Source organism: Rousettus aegyptiacus, unplaced genomic scaffold (genome assembly GCF_014176215.1).
Source record: "Rousettus aegyptiacus isolate mRouAeg1 unplaced genomic scaffold, mRouAeg1.p scaffold_m13_p_4, whole genome shotgun sequence".
In the NCBI taxonomy this organism is placed as follows: domain Eukaryota; kingdom Metazoa; phylum Chordata; class Mammalia; order Chiroptera; family Pteropodidae; genus Rousettus; species Rousettus aegyptiacus.
Genome location: NW_023416307.1, coordinates 154072567 through 154092105, shown reverse-complemented (window position 1 = coordinate 154092105; position 19539 = coordinate 154072567). Strand labels below are relative to the sequence as shown.

Here is a 19539-nt window from a genome sequence, read left to right as displayed (position 1 = left end):
AACTTGTTCAATGTAAGATGGTTTTAAAATCTTAAAAAATTTTAATCCCTTTATATCATAATTTGAAGGCTTTGCCCATATGGTGGCTGCTGACTAGAATAGTCTCTGTTTGCAAGTTTTAGGTCTTCTGTTAAAGGTTCCTGGAGTGTAGATGCTCAAACATTGTAATCACACCTGTGATAACAGGTGTAGTTGACCCTGAGGCCATGTGTCCCTGAGGAAGTAGAGACTGAGGAGCTAAGGCCCAGGAAGGTTTAGAATCTTGGGCCCCTGGTTCCGTGAGTCCCAGGTAAAGTGACTCCTTCCTATACATTTGTGTTGGGTTAATAGACACCCTTTCTGACTCCAGCTCAGATGCTGAATTAGGACCCCTTGTAACTTGTAAATCCTACCAATCCCAGGAACTAGGGCATCTGTTTGGCAGAGGCAAACACCGATTTTAGAGGCAGATCTGCTGTGTAAACAAAGGCCCAATAGCAGTCTTTGGGATGGGGTCTGGTTCAGGCTGCCTGAGCCCAGAGGAAGAGCAGATGGGAGCCGGAGCCCAGGCTGACAGTGGTTTGCGTCCTGGAGCCTGGTGGTGATGGTAGACGTAAAGGGTATGAAAGTTACAAGTGAAAGTCTTCCCAGAGAGGGCCGTAGGACCAGGGCAGGACCTGGTCGTGGTCTGTTTGGAAGCCCTGTTTGGTCCTGTGAGAACTTGCAGTCTTCCAAGAATTCTCATGATTAACAGGAAATGCCCTTCCTACTCCTGTCTCTTCCTGGGGATTTTGAAAGCCCTTCTTGTCTCCTGCCTGGCCAGCCCCCGGGGAGGCCTAGTCCTGAGACCCTGGCAGTTCATGGCTTTGCTAAAGAAGGGCTGGAGTTCAATGCTCTTATCTCCTCCTCCATCTTTCTAGGAAAAAATCCCCAGTTCCTCTGTTCCCTGGAAGTCCCTGCACTCCTCAGATGTCCTGGTAGAGGGACCAGTAGAGCCCTGTATGGCCCACACGCTCAGAGCAGCTGTCTGTGTTTTGAGCATTTATGTCCCTGTTTGCCCACCCGCCCACTCTCTGTGGCAGGAATCCTGTTCTCCTTGGCTGCTTCCCATGGCCACCTTCACACCAGGGGCCTGGCTGGCACCGGGCATGCTGGGGGATGGCAGTGCTATCCTTGGAGCTATTTTCCTGGATGTCACCAAGTCATGTTTTGAAATGTTTGCAGGCACCATCATGTGTTACGGGCAGACGGGAGCTGGCAAGACATACACCATGACGGGGGCAACTGAGAATTACAAGCACCGGGGGATCCTCCCTCGTGCTCTACAGCAGGTAGAGAGTGGGCCCACGGGCGGGGTGCCACACGGGTCCCCCTCTCTCTACCACAGGCTGCCAACCCTAGGCCAGCCACTGGAGACAGTGGTGTCCAGGCCTCAAAGGAGTTGCAGCCTTTAGAGAGGACAGGATGCACATGGTAGGGAGGGTGTGTGTCAGTGTGTCAGAGGCATCAGGAAGCCAGGAGTTTGGGTTTCAGACTCTGACCCACACCCATGCCAAGCCCGTTTCCTCATTCATGAAGGGGGTTGGGACATGCTGGCTTGCTGGCTTGCTGCTCTGATGGTCTGTGATCCTGTAGTTGAGGATTTAGAGGTCTGAATCATGTTCCTTCCTGGTTTTAATGAGGGGATACGGACCCTGCAGAGCTTCCTCACTGGCCTGCTCTGGCTTCTCCTACCACCACAGCCTCAGAAAGAGCCAGGGGAAGAAGCAGGGTGACATCAGCTCTTGGGACTGAGTCTGCCCTGGTAGTCTGGGAAGTGTGGCTGAAGACAGGACAGATGGGCCTCTCTTTGGGGTCCAATAGCCTGGGTTCTGTGAGGACCCTCTGTTTGGAGGTAGGAGGCAATGGCCTTTTACCTAAAAGCATCTTGAGCTTTCATAACTCTGTCCTGTAAGAAGTGTAGATGTCCCTCTGGTGTATAAACTTTCCATGCTCTAATATTCAAAGCAATATCCCATGGTCAAATCTTCCGTATCTCATCATCTTAGACTCCAGTAGTTCAGCTCAGTGCTGCCCAGTAGCAATATAATGTAAGTCATATATGCAATTTTGAGTTTCCCAATAGCCACATTTTTAAAAAGTGTGAAATTAATTTTAATATTTTACTTAACTCAGTATATCCAAAATACCATTTCTGTCTGTAATCAATATGAAGATTACTGAGATAGTTTACATTCTTTTTCTCAATACTAAGTCTTTGAAATCCAGTGTGTATTTTATACTTACAGGACATTTCAATTTCTATATTAAATATTCATCAGAAATACTTGATGTGTATTCAGATTTCACAAAATTTACAGTTGAAAAAGTAGATTTATAACCCCAAGTTGTTCCAGACACACTTAAAAATTTACCAATAACTGAATTTAGCATCAGTTTTTAAATTTCAATTTCAGTCCTTTGAAATTCAGTAAAATTTAAAATTCAGTTCCTCATTTGCACTAACCACATTTCAAGTGCTCAGTAGCCATCTGTGACTAGTGTCTACCATATCGGACAGGACAGATCTAGACTGTTAAAGCAAAATGGTACCTCAGGGATAATCTAGCCCAACTCCCCATTTGACAGATAAGAAAATAAAGGTCCATAGAGGGGAAAAGACCAGTCCAAAGTCCCCTGCTGAAAGTACTGGGGAGGGTATTAGAGGTTGAGAGGGCTGGGTTCTGGCTTTGCCTCCTCTGTTACTAGCTGGGTGACCATAGACAAATCATTTTATTGCATGGAGCTCTCCCCAGATGGGTATTGCCCTAGTGTGCTTCAGTCACAGAGAGCTATGATGATGGAATTAAATCATGGATGTGAAAGAGGCTTATATACAGTGAGACCCCGTAAAACGAGAGAACTTCACTCCAATTCATCATGCCTCTACTTAGAACTGTTCAAGTATTAGTCAATCTGTAAGTCAAGCCTCAAAAAAACAAGATGATAATAGATAACACCCAATGAACTAAGAATTATAATAGCAGTTATGGATAACTGTCACACCAACTAGACCGTAGACTCTTTTATGACAAGGATTTTCTTGTACTTCCCGACGTTCCCTCGTGAGGTGAGAACTCCGCCAGCACTAGCTGGCGATTCGACTTCCACGCTCGGTGACCGCTGTGCAACTTCCCGTCCAGGTTTTTAGGATGGTCGAGGAACGCCCCACACACGCCGTCACCGTGCGTGTTTCCTACCTGGAAATCTATAACGAGAGCCTGTTCGACCTCCTGTCCACTCTGCCCTACGTCGGACCCTCAGCCACGCCAATGACCATCGTGGAAAACCCTCAAGGGGTCTTCATTAAGGGCTTGTCAGTCCATCTCACAAGTCAGGAGGAGGACGCATTCAGCCTCCTTTTTGAGGTGAGTCGATCCAGTCTTAAGGCTTCCTTCCTTCCTCCCACCCTTCTTCCCTTCTTCCTTCACTTCTTTCCTGCCTTTTATTCTTTTCCTCACGCCCTTCTTAGTTTTTTACTTTGATCATCAGAATGAAAATTAATATATACTCATTTTGTCTATGGCCATGCCACCCTAAACAAGCCCCATCCTGTCTGATCTTGGAAGCTAAGCAGGGTCGGGCCTGGTTAGTACCTGGATGGGAGACCAGCTAAGAAGACCAGGTGTTGTAGGCATAAAAAAAAATAAAAAAAAATAAGGGATTGTAAACTGACAAGGTCCTTGCAATCCGTGAGGTCAACCAAGGGTTGCCTCGCCTAAAAAAATTTTTTTAAAAAGAAAAAATATATACTCATTTAGCAATTTCAGCCAGTACTGAAAAAATATAAAAATTAAAAAAAATAAAATTGGAGTGGCTCCATAGTGTAGTGGTCAGCACATCTGCTTTACATGCAGAAGGTTCTGGGTTCGCCGACTATACCCCGGGTACACACTGCAAGTGTGTGGGAGGAGACGCCCCGCCTTCAGAGATCCAGTTCTTAAAGGGAAAAAAACAGCAACATCCATAGATCAGGGGTGAAAGTAGCGGGGAGATTAGAGAGGGGGGAAAAATTTTAAAAATAAAAAAATTCACATTTGTTTTCTACAATAATATATATTTTGACTTATTTCCTTCTAGTTTTTTTTTCTTTACATAGTTGAAATGGTCCTTTTTGTTTTCTAGTTAACATTAAATATGGGCATTTGTGGTATAGAAAAGAAAATAAGATTAATGTCCTTAGTATTTAAAATCTCTTTTTTAAAATCAATTAAAAAATTCTACAGTGTATATTATTTTTATGAAAGTCATATTGGTTGGAACTCTTATACATTGCTGGTGAAATGTAAAATTTTGTAGCCATTCTGGCAGTTTCCTAAGAAGTTAAAATTAATTTTATCCGTAGGACATAGCAATTATACCACTAGGAATCTACCCAAAAGAAATTAAAGCATACACACACACACACACACACACACACACACACACACACACACACAAGCTTGTACACAAATATTCATAGCAGCTGGAAAGATGAAGGTTTTTTGGTGGCTTAAGGTTAAAGAAGGTCCAAGTAGATGAAGAATTGTTATCGTGAATAAGTACACTCTCCTGACTCCTATATTCTTTGTAGTTTTACCACTTATGGCCTGCCATCCACATTTCCTCAAACAGCATAGTTTAATTTTTTTTGAAATGTGTGTTCTTGCTGTATATTTTTCATTTTCTTCATTATATTACATTGTGTAGCTATACTACAATTTAGTTATCCATTCTATTTCTGATGGACATTGGATTTTCCTAGAAATGTTCTTGTATGTATATCTGATGCTGTAAGCCTGAATGTTTCTAAATCAAGCCAAAGACTGCCATTTCTACGTCATGGAGAATATAGATGTCTTAAGCTTTCTTAGAAGATCCCAACTCTTTTCCATGATGGTATACTCCCACAGCAGTTTCTCAGAGTTCTCATTATTCTGGCTTTAAAATTCTAACTGATCTATCTGGTGTGTAGTGTTTCCTGTGGCCTTGGTTTGCATTTTCCTGATTACCAGCAAAATTAAAGACCTTTTTCATGTGTTTATTGACCATTTGGATTTTCCTGTTCCTGTTTTTTTGTTTATTTTCTTTACAGATGACTTTTTTTCTCTTGGCTGTGTGAATAAATTCTTTATATATTCTGAAAACTAGTTTTGTTTTTTTTCTTCAGTAAAACGAGTTCCTTTTCAGTAGCTTTTTTATATGTATTACAAATATCTCCTTATTTCTTGTGGCCTGCTTTTTTTCCTTTCTCTTTATATATTATTTGATGAACAAAAATTCTTAATTTTAGGTTAGTCGAATGTGTATTTTTTTCGTTTTGACTTTTTGTGTAAAGAGCATACAAGAGGATTTTTTAAAAGTCCAGTGGTAGAACTCATTCATGAAGCCATCTGATCCTGGACTTTTGTTTGCTGGGAGATTTTCAATTACTGATACCATCTCCTTAATAGTAATTTTCTATTTCACCATGATTTATTCCAGGTAGTCTGACAGTCTATCTTTTAACTGAAGCATTTCATTCCATTTATAATTAGTACAATGACTAATATATTTGGGTTTAAATGTGTCATATTTTTGGGTGTTGTCTCTTTGTCCCATTTGTTCTACATTTTTTTTCTTGTCTGTTGCCCTCTTTTTAACTGGATATTTTTTATTATACTTGTTTCCTCCTCTACTAGTTTGGAAATTAAATATTTATTCATATTTATACTCACTCTCTTCCCTCTCCCCCTCCCTCCACCACTCAGTTTATCCTAGAAATGACAATTTACATATTTAGTTGCTACAAAAGAACATCCATAATTTGTGAAATCTTAATAAGTTCTGTTGATTATACCAATGTCAACTTCTTTGTTTTGATATTGTGCTATAGTTTTATGAGATGTTATCATAGAGAGACTGAGTGAAGGGCACAGAGGACCTCAAAGCCATTTCTTTGAAACTTCCTATGAATCAAAATAAAATGTTATTTTATTATAACATTATAATTACTTTATTATAACATTATAATTATTTTGAAATAAAATGTTTAAAAATAAAACTGATAAAAATCTAAAATTAATACAAAACTTTTTCATCCTCCTGGATTTTACAAGAACCTTGGGATTGTTACTTTGTCTTTTACATTTTTGTTTTTTAACCCCGCAAGGCATTTCATTAATGTTTCATATAATTCGTTCACATTTGCCCTCAGATTTACTGCTTTCATTGCTTTTCTTTTCTTTTCCCCTTGACCTTCCACCTGAGATTGTTGTTTCGCTTTCTACTGTACATCTTTTAGAGTGAGCATGCTGGTGCTAAACAGTTATTTATTTATTTTTTTGAAATGTATTTTACTCTCAATCTTGAAAGATTTTTTTTTAGGTATAAAATTCTATTTTGGCATTTGTTTTCTTTGACCACCTTAGAGATATCATTGCAAAATTATGGTTTTCATTGTTACTGGTGAAAAGTCAACTGTCAGTCTATTTCATAGTCCTTTAAAAGTGTGTCAATCTGGGTTCTCTGAAAAACAGATGACAAGATGGGATTAAATGTGCAAAGGTTTTATGAGAAGAAATTTCTGTGTCAAGGAAGTAGGAAGGGAACCAGGTAAGGCTGGATAACCATCAAGCCATGATGCAAATCTTACCTCAAGTGACAGGAGGGAAGGTTAGTGGAAGCACTCAGGCAGTGTAAAGAAGGTTCAGCGCAAACAGGTTAGGAATCCTTGAGCCAAGTTTGGCCAACTAAGAACAGATCTATTTAATATCCCTGCCATACTCATTGGTGGGAAGCAGTCCTTCCTGTGATTCGTTACACTTCATGAATCAGAGGATTCATATCATTTATATCAATTGAAAAAAAAATAGCCACGATTCTTTTGAATATTGCTTCCCACCTCCCCCTTTTAAAATCTCAATTATCTCCTTCTAGAATTCTGATTAGACAGACTTCTGTCTTCTCACTCTGTCTTCCATGTCTCTTAATCTTCTCACTCTGTCTTCCATGTCTCTTAATCTTTCTTTTATGTTATTTATCCTTTTATCTCTTCTTTAAATGTTTGGTGAAATTCACTGGTGAACCCATCTGGGCCTGGCAATTTCTGTTTCGGAAGGTTATTAATTATCAATTAAATTTCTTGAATAGATATAGACCTATTCGGATTGTCTACTTCTATGAGTTTTGGCAGATCATGTTTTCCAATGAATTGGTCCATTTTATCTAGATTATCAAATATGTGGGCTGAAACTTGTTTATAACATTCCTTTATTATCCTTTTAATATCCATGGGATCTGTAGTGATGTCCCCTCTTTCATTTGCAATATTAATCTGTGTCCTCTTTTTTTTTCTAAGTTGGCTGGGCTGGAGGCTTATCAATTTTATTTATCATTTTAAAGAATGAGCTTTTGGTTTCATTGATTTTCTCTATTGATTTTCTATTTTTAGTTTCATTGATTTCTGCTTTAATTTTATTGTTTCTTCTTTTCTGCTTGCTTTGGATTTAATTTGCTCTTCTTTTCCTAGTTTCCTAATGTGGGAACTTAGATGATTTATTTTAGATCTTTTTTCTTCTCCAATATATGTATTCAGTAGTATAAATTTCCCTCTAACCACTGCTTTTGCTGCATCCCACAAACTTTGATAAGTCCTATTTTCATTTTCATTTTCTTCAAAATATTTTTCTTGAGATTTCTTTTTTGACCCATGTGTTATTCAGAAATGTATTGTTTAGTCTCCACTTATTTTGAGATTTTCCAGTTATATTTCTGTTTTTGATTTCTAGGTTAATTCCATGTGGCGTGAGAGTCGACACTGTATGATTTCTATTCTTTTAAATGTGTTAAGGTGTGTTTTATGTCCCAGAATGAGGTCCGTCTTGGCGAATGTTCTGTGTGAGCTTGAAAAGGACGTATATTCTGCTGTCGTTGCCTTTTAGGATGCCTGGTAATTTTTTCTTGATATCCGGACATTAAGTGCTCGATAAATGAAACTGTCACTACTGGTTCCCATGGATGTTTCTGCTCCAATATGGCATAATTCTCTGTATCTGCCTGTCTTCCCAATTTTAGGGCCAGTGACTTGCCCTGTGACCTCACATGTTTAGGAAGGGTTGTGGATTTTTCAGTGTGCTCAGCTCTTTACTTAATGTTAAAGTGAGTAGTAGCTTCCAAGCTTCTTATGTGTAAAACCAGAGACTGGGGTGGTAGTATCTTCAGGTTCATTTTTTAGTTTCCTCTCTTCTTCAGATTAGTATCTAATATTTTCTTTAATTTTAAGAATTACATTTTTTATTTACAGAAGTTCCATTTTGTTCTCTTTTTCTCTTACTGGTTATATTTTTATAGAATTTTATTCATATATCATGTTTTTGATTCCCTTTTATTTCTTTAAACATATTAAACATACTTATTTTATATTCTTTAATAATTCCACTATCTTCTCGTTTTGAGTGTCAGTTCTGCAGTTATTCTTTCTAGTGATTTTTGCTTACGATACCTTGTTTCAGTGTGTGTTTTGTAATATGACTTTAAGCTCTACTTCCTTGGCCTTTATTTGAGGCTTGGTTGAGAATATATTACTTTAGAGAACATATTACATTTTTTTCTTTCAGGAGCCTAAGGGACATTACCAATCCAGGGCCTCTTTAAATCACATGTTTATTTTAAGGTTGTCAGAACTTATTAGTATTGTATATCACTGCCCCAATCTCGTGTTCAATTGAGGTTACAATTGTGAATTCTTGGAGACATTATTTTACCCCTCCTAGCCAGACATAATTACAGTGCTAAAATAGTTTCCTTGCTCTCCACTTTCTGCAGCAGATTTTCCTCTATTTCTCTTTTGCCAGAGGGCATAGACTTCAGGGACATGGATTATCAGACACCCACCTCGGATAGACCCGGAGCTTTTTCTGACTTCATCTATATGGTTGGATTCTAAAATGTTGAGTCCAGAACTGTGAAGGGTCCCTCCCTCAAGTATATATGTATAAAAATACACACAAAGACAGACACCAGGCCTCTGAATCAGAAACCAGATCTGTATTACTCAGAGCCTCACGGTGGTAATAGTGGCTATAGTAATGTCGTAGCATAGTTTCCTATACCCCAGTTCTCCCATAGAGGACAGATGTCACGTGTGTTTACAGAGGGGCAGGGGTGTCTGCACTACCGAAGAGGAATTCCAAAGTTAGGAATCTCAGAGCTTATGTAAGAGCTGATACATTTGTTCCTCTTCCTCTCTGTGAGAATAGAGAGAGATTGGGGGGCAGGGAGGGCAGGTAGGAACGGAAAGCAAGGATGAGAGAGAGCATACCTTTATTTTGAAATGTAAGCAAATCCTCTCTTGGGAAAGGAGGGGAAGGTCTCTACCCTTGAATTTAAGCTTTTTGACTCTGGAGGAGAAAGAAAGGTTTTATCACTCTTTGAATGGGAACAGATTGTTTGGGTGGGAGGATGGGAAGTAGAGGGAGTCAGGGGAGGACACAAGTGGCTCCAGGTATACCCCCCCCCCCACCTTCTTGCCCCAATGTGAAGATGTGAAGAGCAAATGGCTCCGGAGGGAAAGGGAGAGATTCTCTATCTTTAAAACATGTCAGTTTCATTGCCCAGAGAAACACCGAGAAATCCAGCAATGACTATTTTACAGTTTGGGTCTGCAAGTGCCCTCAGGCCAGGAAGAAGTCGGTTCTTGCGTATAGTTCCTGGATCCCTGCTCCCACTTTGTGTCAGGCCCCTGGGCGCTTCCCGTACTTTCTTGCAGTCTCAGACCTGCATTCAAAAGGAAGTTTCAAATATTCTATCATCTTTTAGGTGTTTTGCAGTAAGACTGTGAATACATTGTCCATTGTATCGCTGGAAGCCGCCTTCATGTTTTAGGCCGAGATACGGTGAAAAGGGTGTAGGGCTTGGAACTGAGGGACCTGGACACCCCTCCTCTTTGGGTGTCCCACTGTCTCCAGGGGGGCCATGCATCACTGCTTTGGGCTTATTCATATCATTTCACAGGGGCCTTTTTCCTCTAAGAACAGCCATTTCTACCACACCTCCTGTTAAGTGTATTCTGGTCATAGGGGCCAACCCTGTGAATTAGAGACAAGGGCCTGCTATCCCTTTAAAAATATAAATTATCAATTTTTTCTAATTTTTAAACGTAACACATATCTACTGTAAAAATATATATATATATAGAAGCACAAACCTATATAAAAAAGAAAAAAATGACCTGTAAACCCCAAACAAGAAATGACTATTATTACCATCTTGGTAAAAGCATCCGTTTATGATGCTTTTGCATTCTCTAGATTATACCATCATATGATTTTGTCCTTCATTCTGGTAATGTGGTGTGTCACCTTGATTTACTTGCTTTTGTTGAACTGTCCTTGCTTCCCAGGGGTACATCCCACTTGGTCGTGGCGTAAGATCCTTTAACGTGCTATCAGTCTGCTCTGATTTTGGATTCTGCGTCTCTCTGTTATTAAAAACTATTCGCCAACATTTTCCCGCCTGCATAACATTCCATTGTACAGATAGGTCATTCCCTACTTGTTGGGTATGTAGGTTATGATTCAATATTTATGAACATTTTGAAAGCTTTTAATTCATCTTGCCACTTTGCTTTCAGAAAGCTATACAAATTCACACATCCCAGCAGTGGGTGAAAGTGTAGGACTGGACTCTAATTTGTCTCCCGCTCTACTAGTTCATAATTGAGATTTGCCTGGAAGGCTCGTCTGACTGCTATGATACGAGATCACCTGTGTAGTTGTCCGTGTAGTTGAAATAACCCAAATGCTTTGTTATTTACATTTCTCAATTTCCTCCTCTTCAGGGAGAAACCAATAGGATTATAGCCTCTCACACGATGAACAAAAACTCATCCAGGTCACACAGCATTTTCACCATCTACGTGGAGGTGAGTGTGGGCTCTTTGAATAACCTGGGAGGGACAGCCGATTCCCCCGGGGCCTGCTCAATCAGAAGTTCCTCCCTTTGACAGTCTGACCGCTGTTTGGATGTTTCATAGGCTCATTCACGGACCTTATCAGAAGAAAAGTACATCACTTCCAAAATTAACTTGGTGGATCTAGCAGGCTCGGAAAGGCTGGGGAAGTCTGGGGTAAGTGCGGGGAGCAGGAACCAGGGCCCCGTTTCCGGCCTGGTGTCTGTGGGCCACCCCTCACTGCGCATTTATGAGCACAGTCCTGAGCTAGGTGGGCACAGTAGAGCATGTGGGCTTGGTCCTGTGGGGCTGGAGGGGCAGAATTAGCAGGGGTGGAACAGAGGAAGTTCCTTCCTGACGGGACTTTGTAACCATTAAGTGAGATGATGGCAAGGTGTCTGGCACTCCGTTAAGTGCTCAGTAAATGCTCCATGCTAGTATTAGCATTTCTCTGTATATGACTGTGAGTATCTGCGTGAGTATTTTGCATGAGTATTTCATCTAAAACGAATATTCATGCGTGTTAGTATTGGCATAAGTATTCATAAGAAAATTCAAATGGGCATTCTTTGCACATTCACGTGTGTTTGTGTAAATGTTTATAGGATTGTTTGCTTAAGTATCTGCACAAATATTGGCATGTGTGTTCACATTCGTGCGAATCTTAAGCGAGTATTCATTTGAATGTTCACATAAGTATTCACATTCACAAGATCATTGACACGAACATTTGCAGGAGTCTTCCTGTGAGTGTTAGCATTGGCCCAAGATAGAATACGATGCCTTAGCCTTGAGAGAAGACCCTGGTCCAGGGAAGGAGGCCGTAGCCTGGCCACAGACCTGCAGTGTTCTTAGTGGGGCAGCCTCTCTACTTGGTCTGAAACACAGCTGACCTTTGGTTTTCAGTCCGAGGGCCGAGTCCTGAAGGAAGCCACCTACATCAACAAGTCCCTGTCATTCCTGGAGCAGGCCATCATTGCGCTCGGGGACCAGAAGCGGGACCACATCCCCTTCCGGCAGTGCAAGCTCACCCACGCCCTGAAGGACTCGTTGGGTGAGGGTGTGGTTGGTGCACAGGGAGCAGGGACAGGCCTCGGCAAATCTGCTGCTGGTGGTAATGGAATTGCTCCTTCCACTGGCATGGACTTACCTGCGGCCTTTTCACAGTAACCTCAGGCACCCCTGGACAGGCAGAATCCAGCATGGCGCCCTCCTCTTTCACCCACGACGTGCCTTGCTGTCCGTTCCTCAGAACCTTTGCTTAAGCGTTCGTGTCTACCGGGACTACCTTCTTCTTTTCCCTTGTCCCTAAACCAGCTGGCAGAATTCTTCCTCACCTTGAAGACCCAGGTGGAGGGCCTCTCCCGTGACATCTTCCCTTCACTTACGGCCTCTCTGGCATGGGGGCAGGGGCTGTATCTTGTCATCTTGTGTCCCCCGGCTTCTGTGTTGGGCTTGATAACAGCCATTGGTATCTGCTTGTTAACCGAGTGCTACCACGAGCAAAGGCTGACCCTTCCCCTCCTGGCCCCTCACCATTTCTTCTCTGCTGTTCCCCTGGCTCCTCTTTTAGGTACAGCTGGTGGCTTCTCCTCCCCCTTCCCTCCCTCATCCCCTTTCCTCCAGGCCTCATACACGCTTGGGTGTGTCCTTTCTAACTCTGTCTTAGTCAGCTCCAGCTGCTATAGCAAAATACTGCAGACCAGGTAGCTTACACAACAGACATTTATTTCTCAACTTCTAGAAGCTGGAAGCCCCAGATCACAGTCTGGCAGGGATGGTTCCTGGTAAAGGGCTGTGTTCCTGGCCTGCAGATGGCCGCTTTCTCACTGCGTCTTCACATAGCAGAGAGAAAGAGAAAGAGGCTAGAAAGAGACAGCTCTGGTCTCTTTCCTCTTACAAGGGCACTAATCCCATTATGGGGGCCCTATTCTCATGACCTCATCTCAATCTAATCATCTTCTAAAGGCCCCGCCTCCACATACCATCACACTGGGAGTTAGAACTTCAACATAGGAATTTGGGGGACACACAAACATTCAGTTCATAACAGACCCCCGCCAGCCTCAAAGGAATCTCTTGGCAGAAAACCCACATGGTTCACGGTCCTTCTGTGTCCTGCTTTCTGCAGGCGGGAATTGCAATATGGTCCTCGTGACAAACATCTATGGAGAAGCCGCCCAGTTAGAAGAGACGGTATGTAAAGACAGCCAGTGTGACCGGACCGGACTCCCTCCTTGTGGGTGGCAGGGCTGGGTAAGGCTGGCTCTGGGCCGGCTCGCTAGCCACACTTATTGTCAAGAGTGGAGGGACCCCGGGGATGAGCCTCAGCCAAATCTGCTGAGGAAGGCCCAGCCAGGATTCAAATACCGAGTGCCAAGGGGCTGAAGCTGTGTTGAGGAAGAGGCGAGGCGGGAGGCCGGCTCCACGTGGGGCCTGTGCGAGGAGAGGAGGCTGAGAGCCAGCTCTGTGGGGGTGCAGGCCATGCTTCTTGGGGTGCTGTTCCTGTGAACTGGAATCGAGAAGGACAGCTCTTCCTCGTTTTTCATAATCACGTGTTTAAAAATCTTAACAATAACTCAGGTTCCGGGCCGTGAGCTGATCTGTGTTAAGGGTCTGCCACGTGCAGGGTGGTGGTGGGGCCGGGGCAGCTCAGTAGAGATGAGTCACGCATGGCCCGGGGCCGCCGAGGTCCCAGCCACAGCCCTAGGTGATGGAGGAGTCTTTCAGAAGAGCGGGGATTTTTCCTGAACTGGGGCGCGGAAGGTGGGCACTCAGCTGGCTTGGTGATAGGGAAAGCAGAGTTGTCATGGCAGACGGTGTGGCCATGCCAGAGACGTCTGGGCACTGCAGGGGAGGGCTCAGGAAGGAGACGAAAGAGAAGAAACTGCAGCAGCTGGTCGGGCCCTGGTGGCCAGGCCGAAGCCTTGGCTGTTCTCCTGCAGGTGGCTGGGGCTGTCGTGGGGTTTGAGCAGGAAAGGGCTATAGCCAGAGTTGTGACTCAGGGACATTGAGCCAGCATCAGGATGCAGGTGACCTAGGAAGGGGAGATGCTTTTGAGAACCAGAGGCTGGCTGGAGTACAGGCTGAGACCGTGACGCAGGTGAGCCCGCATAGCTGGGTACCCGGCCAGGGCTCCGTCCTTCCTCTCAAGGGCCACACATCATGATAAAACAGGTTGGGAAGCTCTCCTTAGACATTTTGCTTTTCATTTCCAGGGACATTGCAGGGTGAGGTGCTCTTGCAGGGCCTCTCAGCTTTGTGCATTAGGGACTGCCCCAGCTTCCAGGGGGAGCTCTCCTGCTCCACGCCCAGGGCCCTGGGGATGGGGAGGCCAGGCCCGGGAGCTCCCGCTGACATGCAGGCAGCATCCCCAGAGGAAGGCTTCGGGAACCTCCTGGTCTCACGGTGTAACAAACCCCAAGATGAGACATCTGAACAGCCTCCTGGCTGCCTTGTTAAAGATGCCCTTCAAGACAGTGGAAGGTCTTCTGTCCCCTTAGCCCCACCCTGAGAGAGTCACTGCACAGGAAGCAGTTCTCCTGGTACCTGCTGTCCCCCCCATAGAAGCTTGTGCCCACATGGCTTCAGTCCTGTGCCTGGACTGACCCCGCAGAGCCCCGAAGAGCTGCTGGAGGGGCCGTAGGGGCTTGGGACAAAGGTATATTGGGGCATGCAAGCTAGTGATTCTCTTCTCTAAATGTTTTAAAACTCTCAAACTGTTCCTGTCATGGATCGTGTTGCTTTATGCAGGGACACTGCGTGTGTGTGTGTGGGATTCTCCACAGCGAGGGAGTTGTGGTCACACTTGCTGCCGTGCTTGGAGCGGGAGAGTCTGATTTCACCCCGCACAGACGCAACTCCAACTGTAGCGACAGGGGCCTCCCCCCCGAGGGCTCTCCGTGGGCCGGGTCTGTCCACAGCACAGTACACACCTCACCACCAAGTGCCCCGGGGACCCCGCACGGCAGCTCTCCTCAGCTTTTCAGAGACGTGACTGACCCGTCTGAGGTTGCACAGTTGCTCAGTGGCAGAGCCATTAACCACCAGCCCGGATCGACTGCCCAGAGGAGCAGGAGCCGTGCCGGGCCTCCCTGCGGGCCGCTTCTGGGTGACCCTTCCCCTTCCGAGTCTGCTCCCCTGTTTTGTGGCCGGCTTTGCGCTACCACTGCCTGCCGCCACTGCCAGGGCAAGCCCTCCACCCGCATGTGACACCCGCGCCGTGGGCAGTGGCAGGGCCGTTTCCCAGCACCCGTGGGTGCCGCTGCCTCGCGGGCCTCCAGCCACAACCACGCCTGGCGGGCTGCCCCTCCGCAGGGACTCGGGCAGGACCCCCAGCTTCACTCCGTGGGCCCAGGGGACCCTGTAGTCGCTTTGGGGCGTGGCCGTACGCAGGGATTCATTGTCCCTGGTGGACTCCTTTTACCCGTCTTGCAAACATCTCTACTCATAAATAACAGGCCCGAAACTGAGGTGTGTCTGATCTGTTTTCAGCTGTCTTCGCTGCGGTTCGCCAGTAGGATGAAGCTGGTCACCACCGAGCCTGCTGTCAACGAAAAGTACGATGCCGAGGTACTGAGGGGCTTGTGGGCAGGCGTCTCACGGCGGGGAAGGTGTGTAGGTTCACCGTGTGGGTCACACGAGTCTGGCTTCCCTCCCTGCCTCTGCCTCGATTGAAGAGGCAGGCCTGGGTCAGGCCCCCACCCAGTTCACATCGGGGGCTTCAGGGCCACCGAGCGCCCTGGGCTTCTGTACGAGAGTTTCTTAGACCCGTTTCAGAGCCACACCGGTGTGGCCCATCTCTCAGGCTCATCTGGGTGTATCACTAAGCAACCTGCTTCCCAGCCAGGGTGGTCCCGCCCAGCCAGCAGAGCTGACCAATCAGAGGCGTGCTCTGCATCCTCATGCATTGGGGAAATGCAAATTAAAACCTTGGTGAAATTTCAGTCTCGGACTGGCAAAAATTAGACTTCTTCTGACAATGCAGAGTGACGGTAAGACTGTCCCAAGACAGGGATGCCTCTCTGTTTCTGGTCAGAGTATAACGGATGCCTCCACTTTGGAGAGCATTTTAGCAACATCTCGTAAAGTGAAAACACATTTACCCACTATTTGGCTTTCTTTTAAGATGTTTATGGAATCATAGTGACTGGAGACAGGAGCATATGCATGCCCTAAGCTCGCGACAGACCGGTTAACTTTTCCACATTCTAAATCCCGAAGGAAAATGACAGTCCCCATGGCTCCGAGGGACCAACCATAGTTTGAAGGTTGAGGAGGGAACAGAGCTTAGAGCGGTGGTTCTCAGACTTGAGCGGGCACTGGAATCACCGCGTGGGCTTGTCGAACCACAGGTCCCTGGACCTGTTCCCAGAGTTCCTGATTCCATCCGTCTGGGCTGGGGCCTGAGGATTCGCATTTCTAGTTAGTTCCCCGGTGCTGCTCCTGCTGCTGCTGCTGCTGATCTCGGGCCACGCTTTGAGAAGCGCCGGCTCAGTCGTTAGGAGCCCTGGCCCCCGCATCAGGGGCTCCTGACTCAGCAGCCTGCCCTTCCCTTCCTCAGCTCTACGGCCCCAGCCAGATACTCGTTCTTTCTAAGTCTCGGTTTCTTCTTCATAAGTTGGGTGTGTAAAAGAATCCACTCTCAGAGATGCTGCAAAGAATAAGACAATGGGTGGAAAGGTCTTAGCGCAGTGCTGTCATGGAATAAATGCTCAGGAAACGGTAGCTAGCACTCTACTCACTTGTGCAGGGCCACCGTGCCACCTCTAGGGGCATTCTCACAGATGTGCGTAGAGATTCACAGAAGACGGTGCTTGCGCTGCTCATTGTAATAGAGAAAAGTGAGGAACATGATCAGTAGCCTTTAACAGGAGAGTCAGCTTTTCCACCGGGCCACCGAGGGAGGAGGGTGCATGAGACACCATCAGCCATGTGGGTCACGTGGCCTGGGTGGCAGTGCCTGTGAGCCTGTCACCGGGCTTCTCGAGGTGCATCAGACCCTAGGGAGTTGAAAAGGAACAAAGTTGGTCATGATGAATATTTTCCAAAAACTTATCATAGAGGATGACTAAAAAAAGCACTCGGAGCACAACTTATGTACCGAGTACATAGAGTAGCTGCAGATGAGGGTTCAAGTCCTTAGCTGTGGTGTTTCAAAATTCTTCGTTGTTCCAGAGGTGTGGCATGCAATATTTTGGAAGGAAAATGAAGAACTGGTCAAGAAGACATAAATTGAAGCAAATGATGCAAATAAATTTATTTCACATTAAATTATCACTTCACATTCAAAATACACATGTGAATACTTTTAATTGCTAAGCAATAAAGTTTCCTTAAAAAAAAAAAAAAAAAAAAACAGGAGAGTAGCTAAATGAGTTATGGAAGGAGGGAGCCAGAGCTAGAACTAGGAGTATGGACAATCTCAAGTGAGAAAACAACTTGGGGATTGAAGTGACCTAACAGGAGCATCTATCATTTATCCCAAGTATAAAAACACCCAACGTGATGCTAATTGTTGTTGATGGATACAGATGCTCCTCGCTGCCAATGGGCGTACACCTCGATTAACCCATCATAGGTTGAAAATGCATTTACCCTAGTGAACATCACAGCTCAGTCGGCTTCCACTGAATGTGTATCACTCTCGCACTATCATAAAGTTGAAAAATCATGAGTCAAACCATCCTAAGTTGGGTACCATCTGTATATGTATGTGTAGTAAAAGAAAAAAACGTCGAAAAAACCAAACTGAGGCTGGAGGTTCTCTGTAGGATGTCAGAAGCTTCACATTTATCCAAAATATTTATTTCTTAAAAAACAAACAAACAAACAAACAAACAAAAAACGCTAATATGGCAGCATGCTGTTAAATTCAGATTTTGGGGTGGTCTTCCTAAGTTTCATGACATTATTTTCTGTCCTTTTCTATAACTGGAAGCTTTTCTTATTTATTTATTTTTTCTATTTTCTTATTTGGTGTTCTCTTAGCTCAGGACTACCACATGACTACCTGTGAACCTAGCAGATGGGCGCTGCTCCTGCGAGCAAGGACTTTACTTTCATGCTCTCGAATGCGATTTCTGTTCTGAAATCTGCATTGTTGATCTTGGACAGCCAGGTTTCCATGTCATCAAATGCGTTTACAGTCCTCATGACAAGCATTTTCCTTTACATAAGCATGAGGTCTTGAGAGAGACATGGAAAATTAGTTTGGTCATTGCCTATCCTAGACTGTAGCCAGTATTCCCAGTTGGTTCCCAGAACCATCTTCAGTATTCCAACCCTGTTTTCAAAGGGTTGGAATAGCTTCTGCAGAATTTCTTTGGCTGGCGGGGCTGGCTGCAAGGCGGGAGACAGGGCTCCTGATCTGCCACCTCCGCCAGCTCCCTGTGGTGAATTGATCAGACTCTGAGCGCCCTGAGTTGCCACAGAGCCACCAGGACTCCAGGGTTCTGTCACCCCTTGCTGTGGACTGGTCAGTCCCAGCTTTAGTCACCCGTCGCAGGATCCAGCTGTCGGGGGCTCCCTCCAGTGGCCATTTTTGGACAATTAACAGAAGCCCTGCCGTTCACAGTGAAGCTTCTCGTCAGAAGGTCCCTTGTGCCTCCGCCATGAAAGGTACTCAGACAGGAACTACCAAATGTAAAATGACTTAGCAGTTCTGTTTCTAGAAATGTATCATTTACCCATTCCTCTAAGATTCACTGAGCGCTTACTACGTGCCAGGCACTTTTTGAAGCTCTTGGGATGCGTTAGTGTACAAACAGAAACACAAATCTCTGTTTTTGAAGAGCCGACAACCTGCCGGGGGTGGGGGAGATGGATATAATTAATGGAAGAAATAGGTCAATTCCAGGTCTGCCATTTGCAGCAACGTGGTGAACCTGGAGGATGTTATGCTAAATAAAATAAGAAAGAAAACAGAAAGGAAAATAGTGCATGATCCAACTTACACATGGAAACTAAAAAAGTCAAATTCATAGACTAGAGAGTAGGGCAGGGGCCAAGGAACAGGGAGATACTGGTCAAAGGGTACAAATTTTCAGTCATAAGATGAATATGTTCTAGGGATCTAATGTATAGGTTGGCGACTATATTTAATAATACTGTATTGTATACTGGGAATTTCCTAACAAAGTAGATCTCAGATGCTCTTACCACACACAAAAATGGTACCTAGGTGAGATGTGTATGCTAATTAGCCTGACTATAGTCACCATTCCGCTGTACATATGCATGTCAAAACATCGCACCTTAATATGTATACAACTTTTCTTTCAAAAAACATTTTCAGAAAACAAAATAGGTAAGTGCTAGAGCTTCCGTTTTCAGTACAGTAGCCACTGCTCACATGTGGCAACTTAAATTGGTCAAATAAAATGTAAAATTCACTTGGTCACACTCGTCACCCACTATCTGGCTCATGGCACAGATATGGAACATTTTCATCATCACAGAAAGTTCTTTCTTGCTGCTCTAAGGTTTGTTGGTGGTATGTGCTGTGACGAAAATTAGAGCAAGGTTTTTTAAGAGTGGTGTGGGAGGGGGCGGATTGCAATTTTACCCACAGGGCGATTGAAATGTGCCTGATTTAGAAGCTTTTGAACAAA

At 44.7% G+C, this 19539-nt stretch overlaps 1 protein-coding gene and 1 pseudogene across 8 annotated transcripts in view; both read left to right on the top strand.

Annotated features, from left to right (window-relative positions):
* KIF9 (kinesin family member 9) overlaps nt 1-19539 on the top strand; it is a 39352-nt gene that overhangs the window by 7019 nt on the left and 12794 nt on the right. For 7 of the 8 annotated variants that reach the window (XM_036218815.1, XM_036218811.1, XM_036218807.1 and 4 more), the window contains 7 exons: nt 1204-1310; nt 3162-3386; nt 10817-10900; nt 11012-11104; nt 11834-12041; nt 13059-13123; nt 15422-15499. In XM_036218815.1, the coding sequence (XP_036074708.1) occupies nt 1204-1310; nt 3162-3386; nt 10817-10900; nt 11012-11104; nt 11834-12041; nt 13059-13123; nt 15422-15499 (860 nt within the window). The remainder of the gene's footprint in view (nt 1-1203; nt 1311-3161; nt 3387-10816; nt 10901-11011; nt 11105-11833; nt 12042-13058; nt 13124-15421; nt 15500-19539) is intronic. The other variant, XM_036218808.1, reaches the window with a different exon arrangement.
* Nucleotides 3537-3655, top strand: LOC118602711 (annotated as a pseudogene).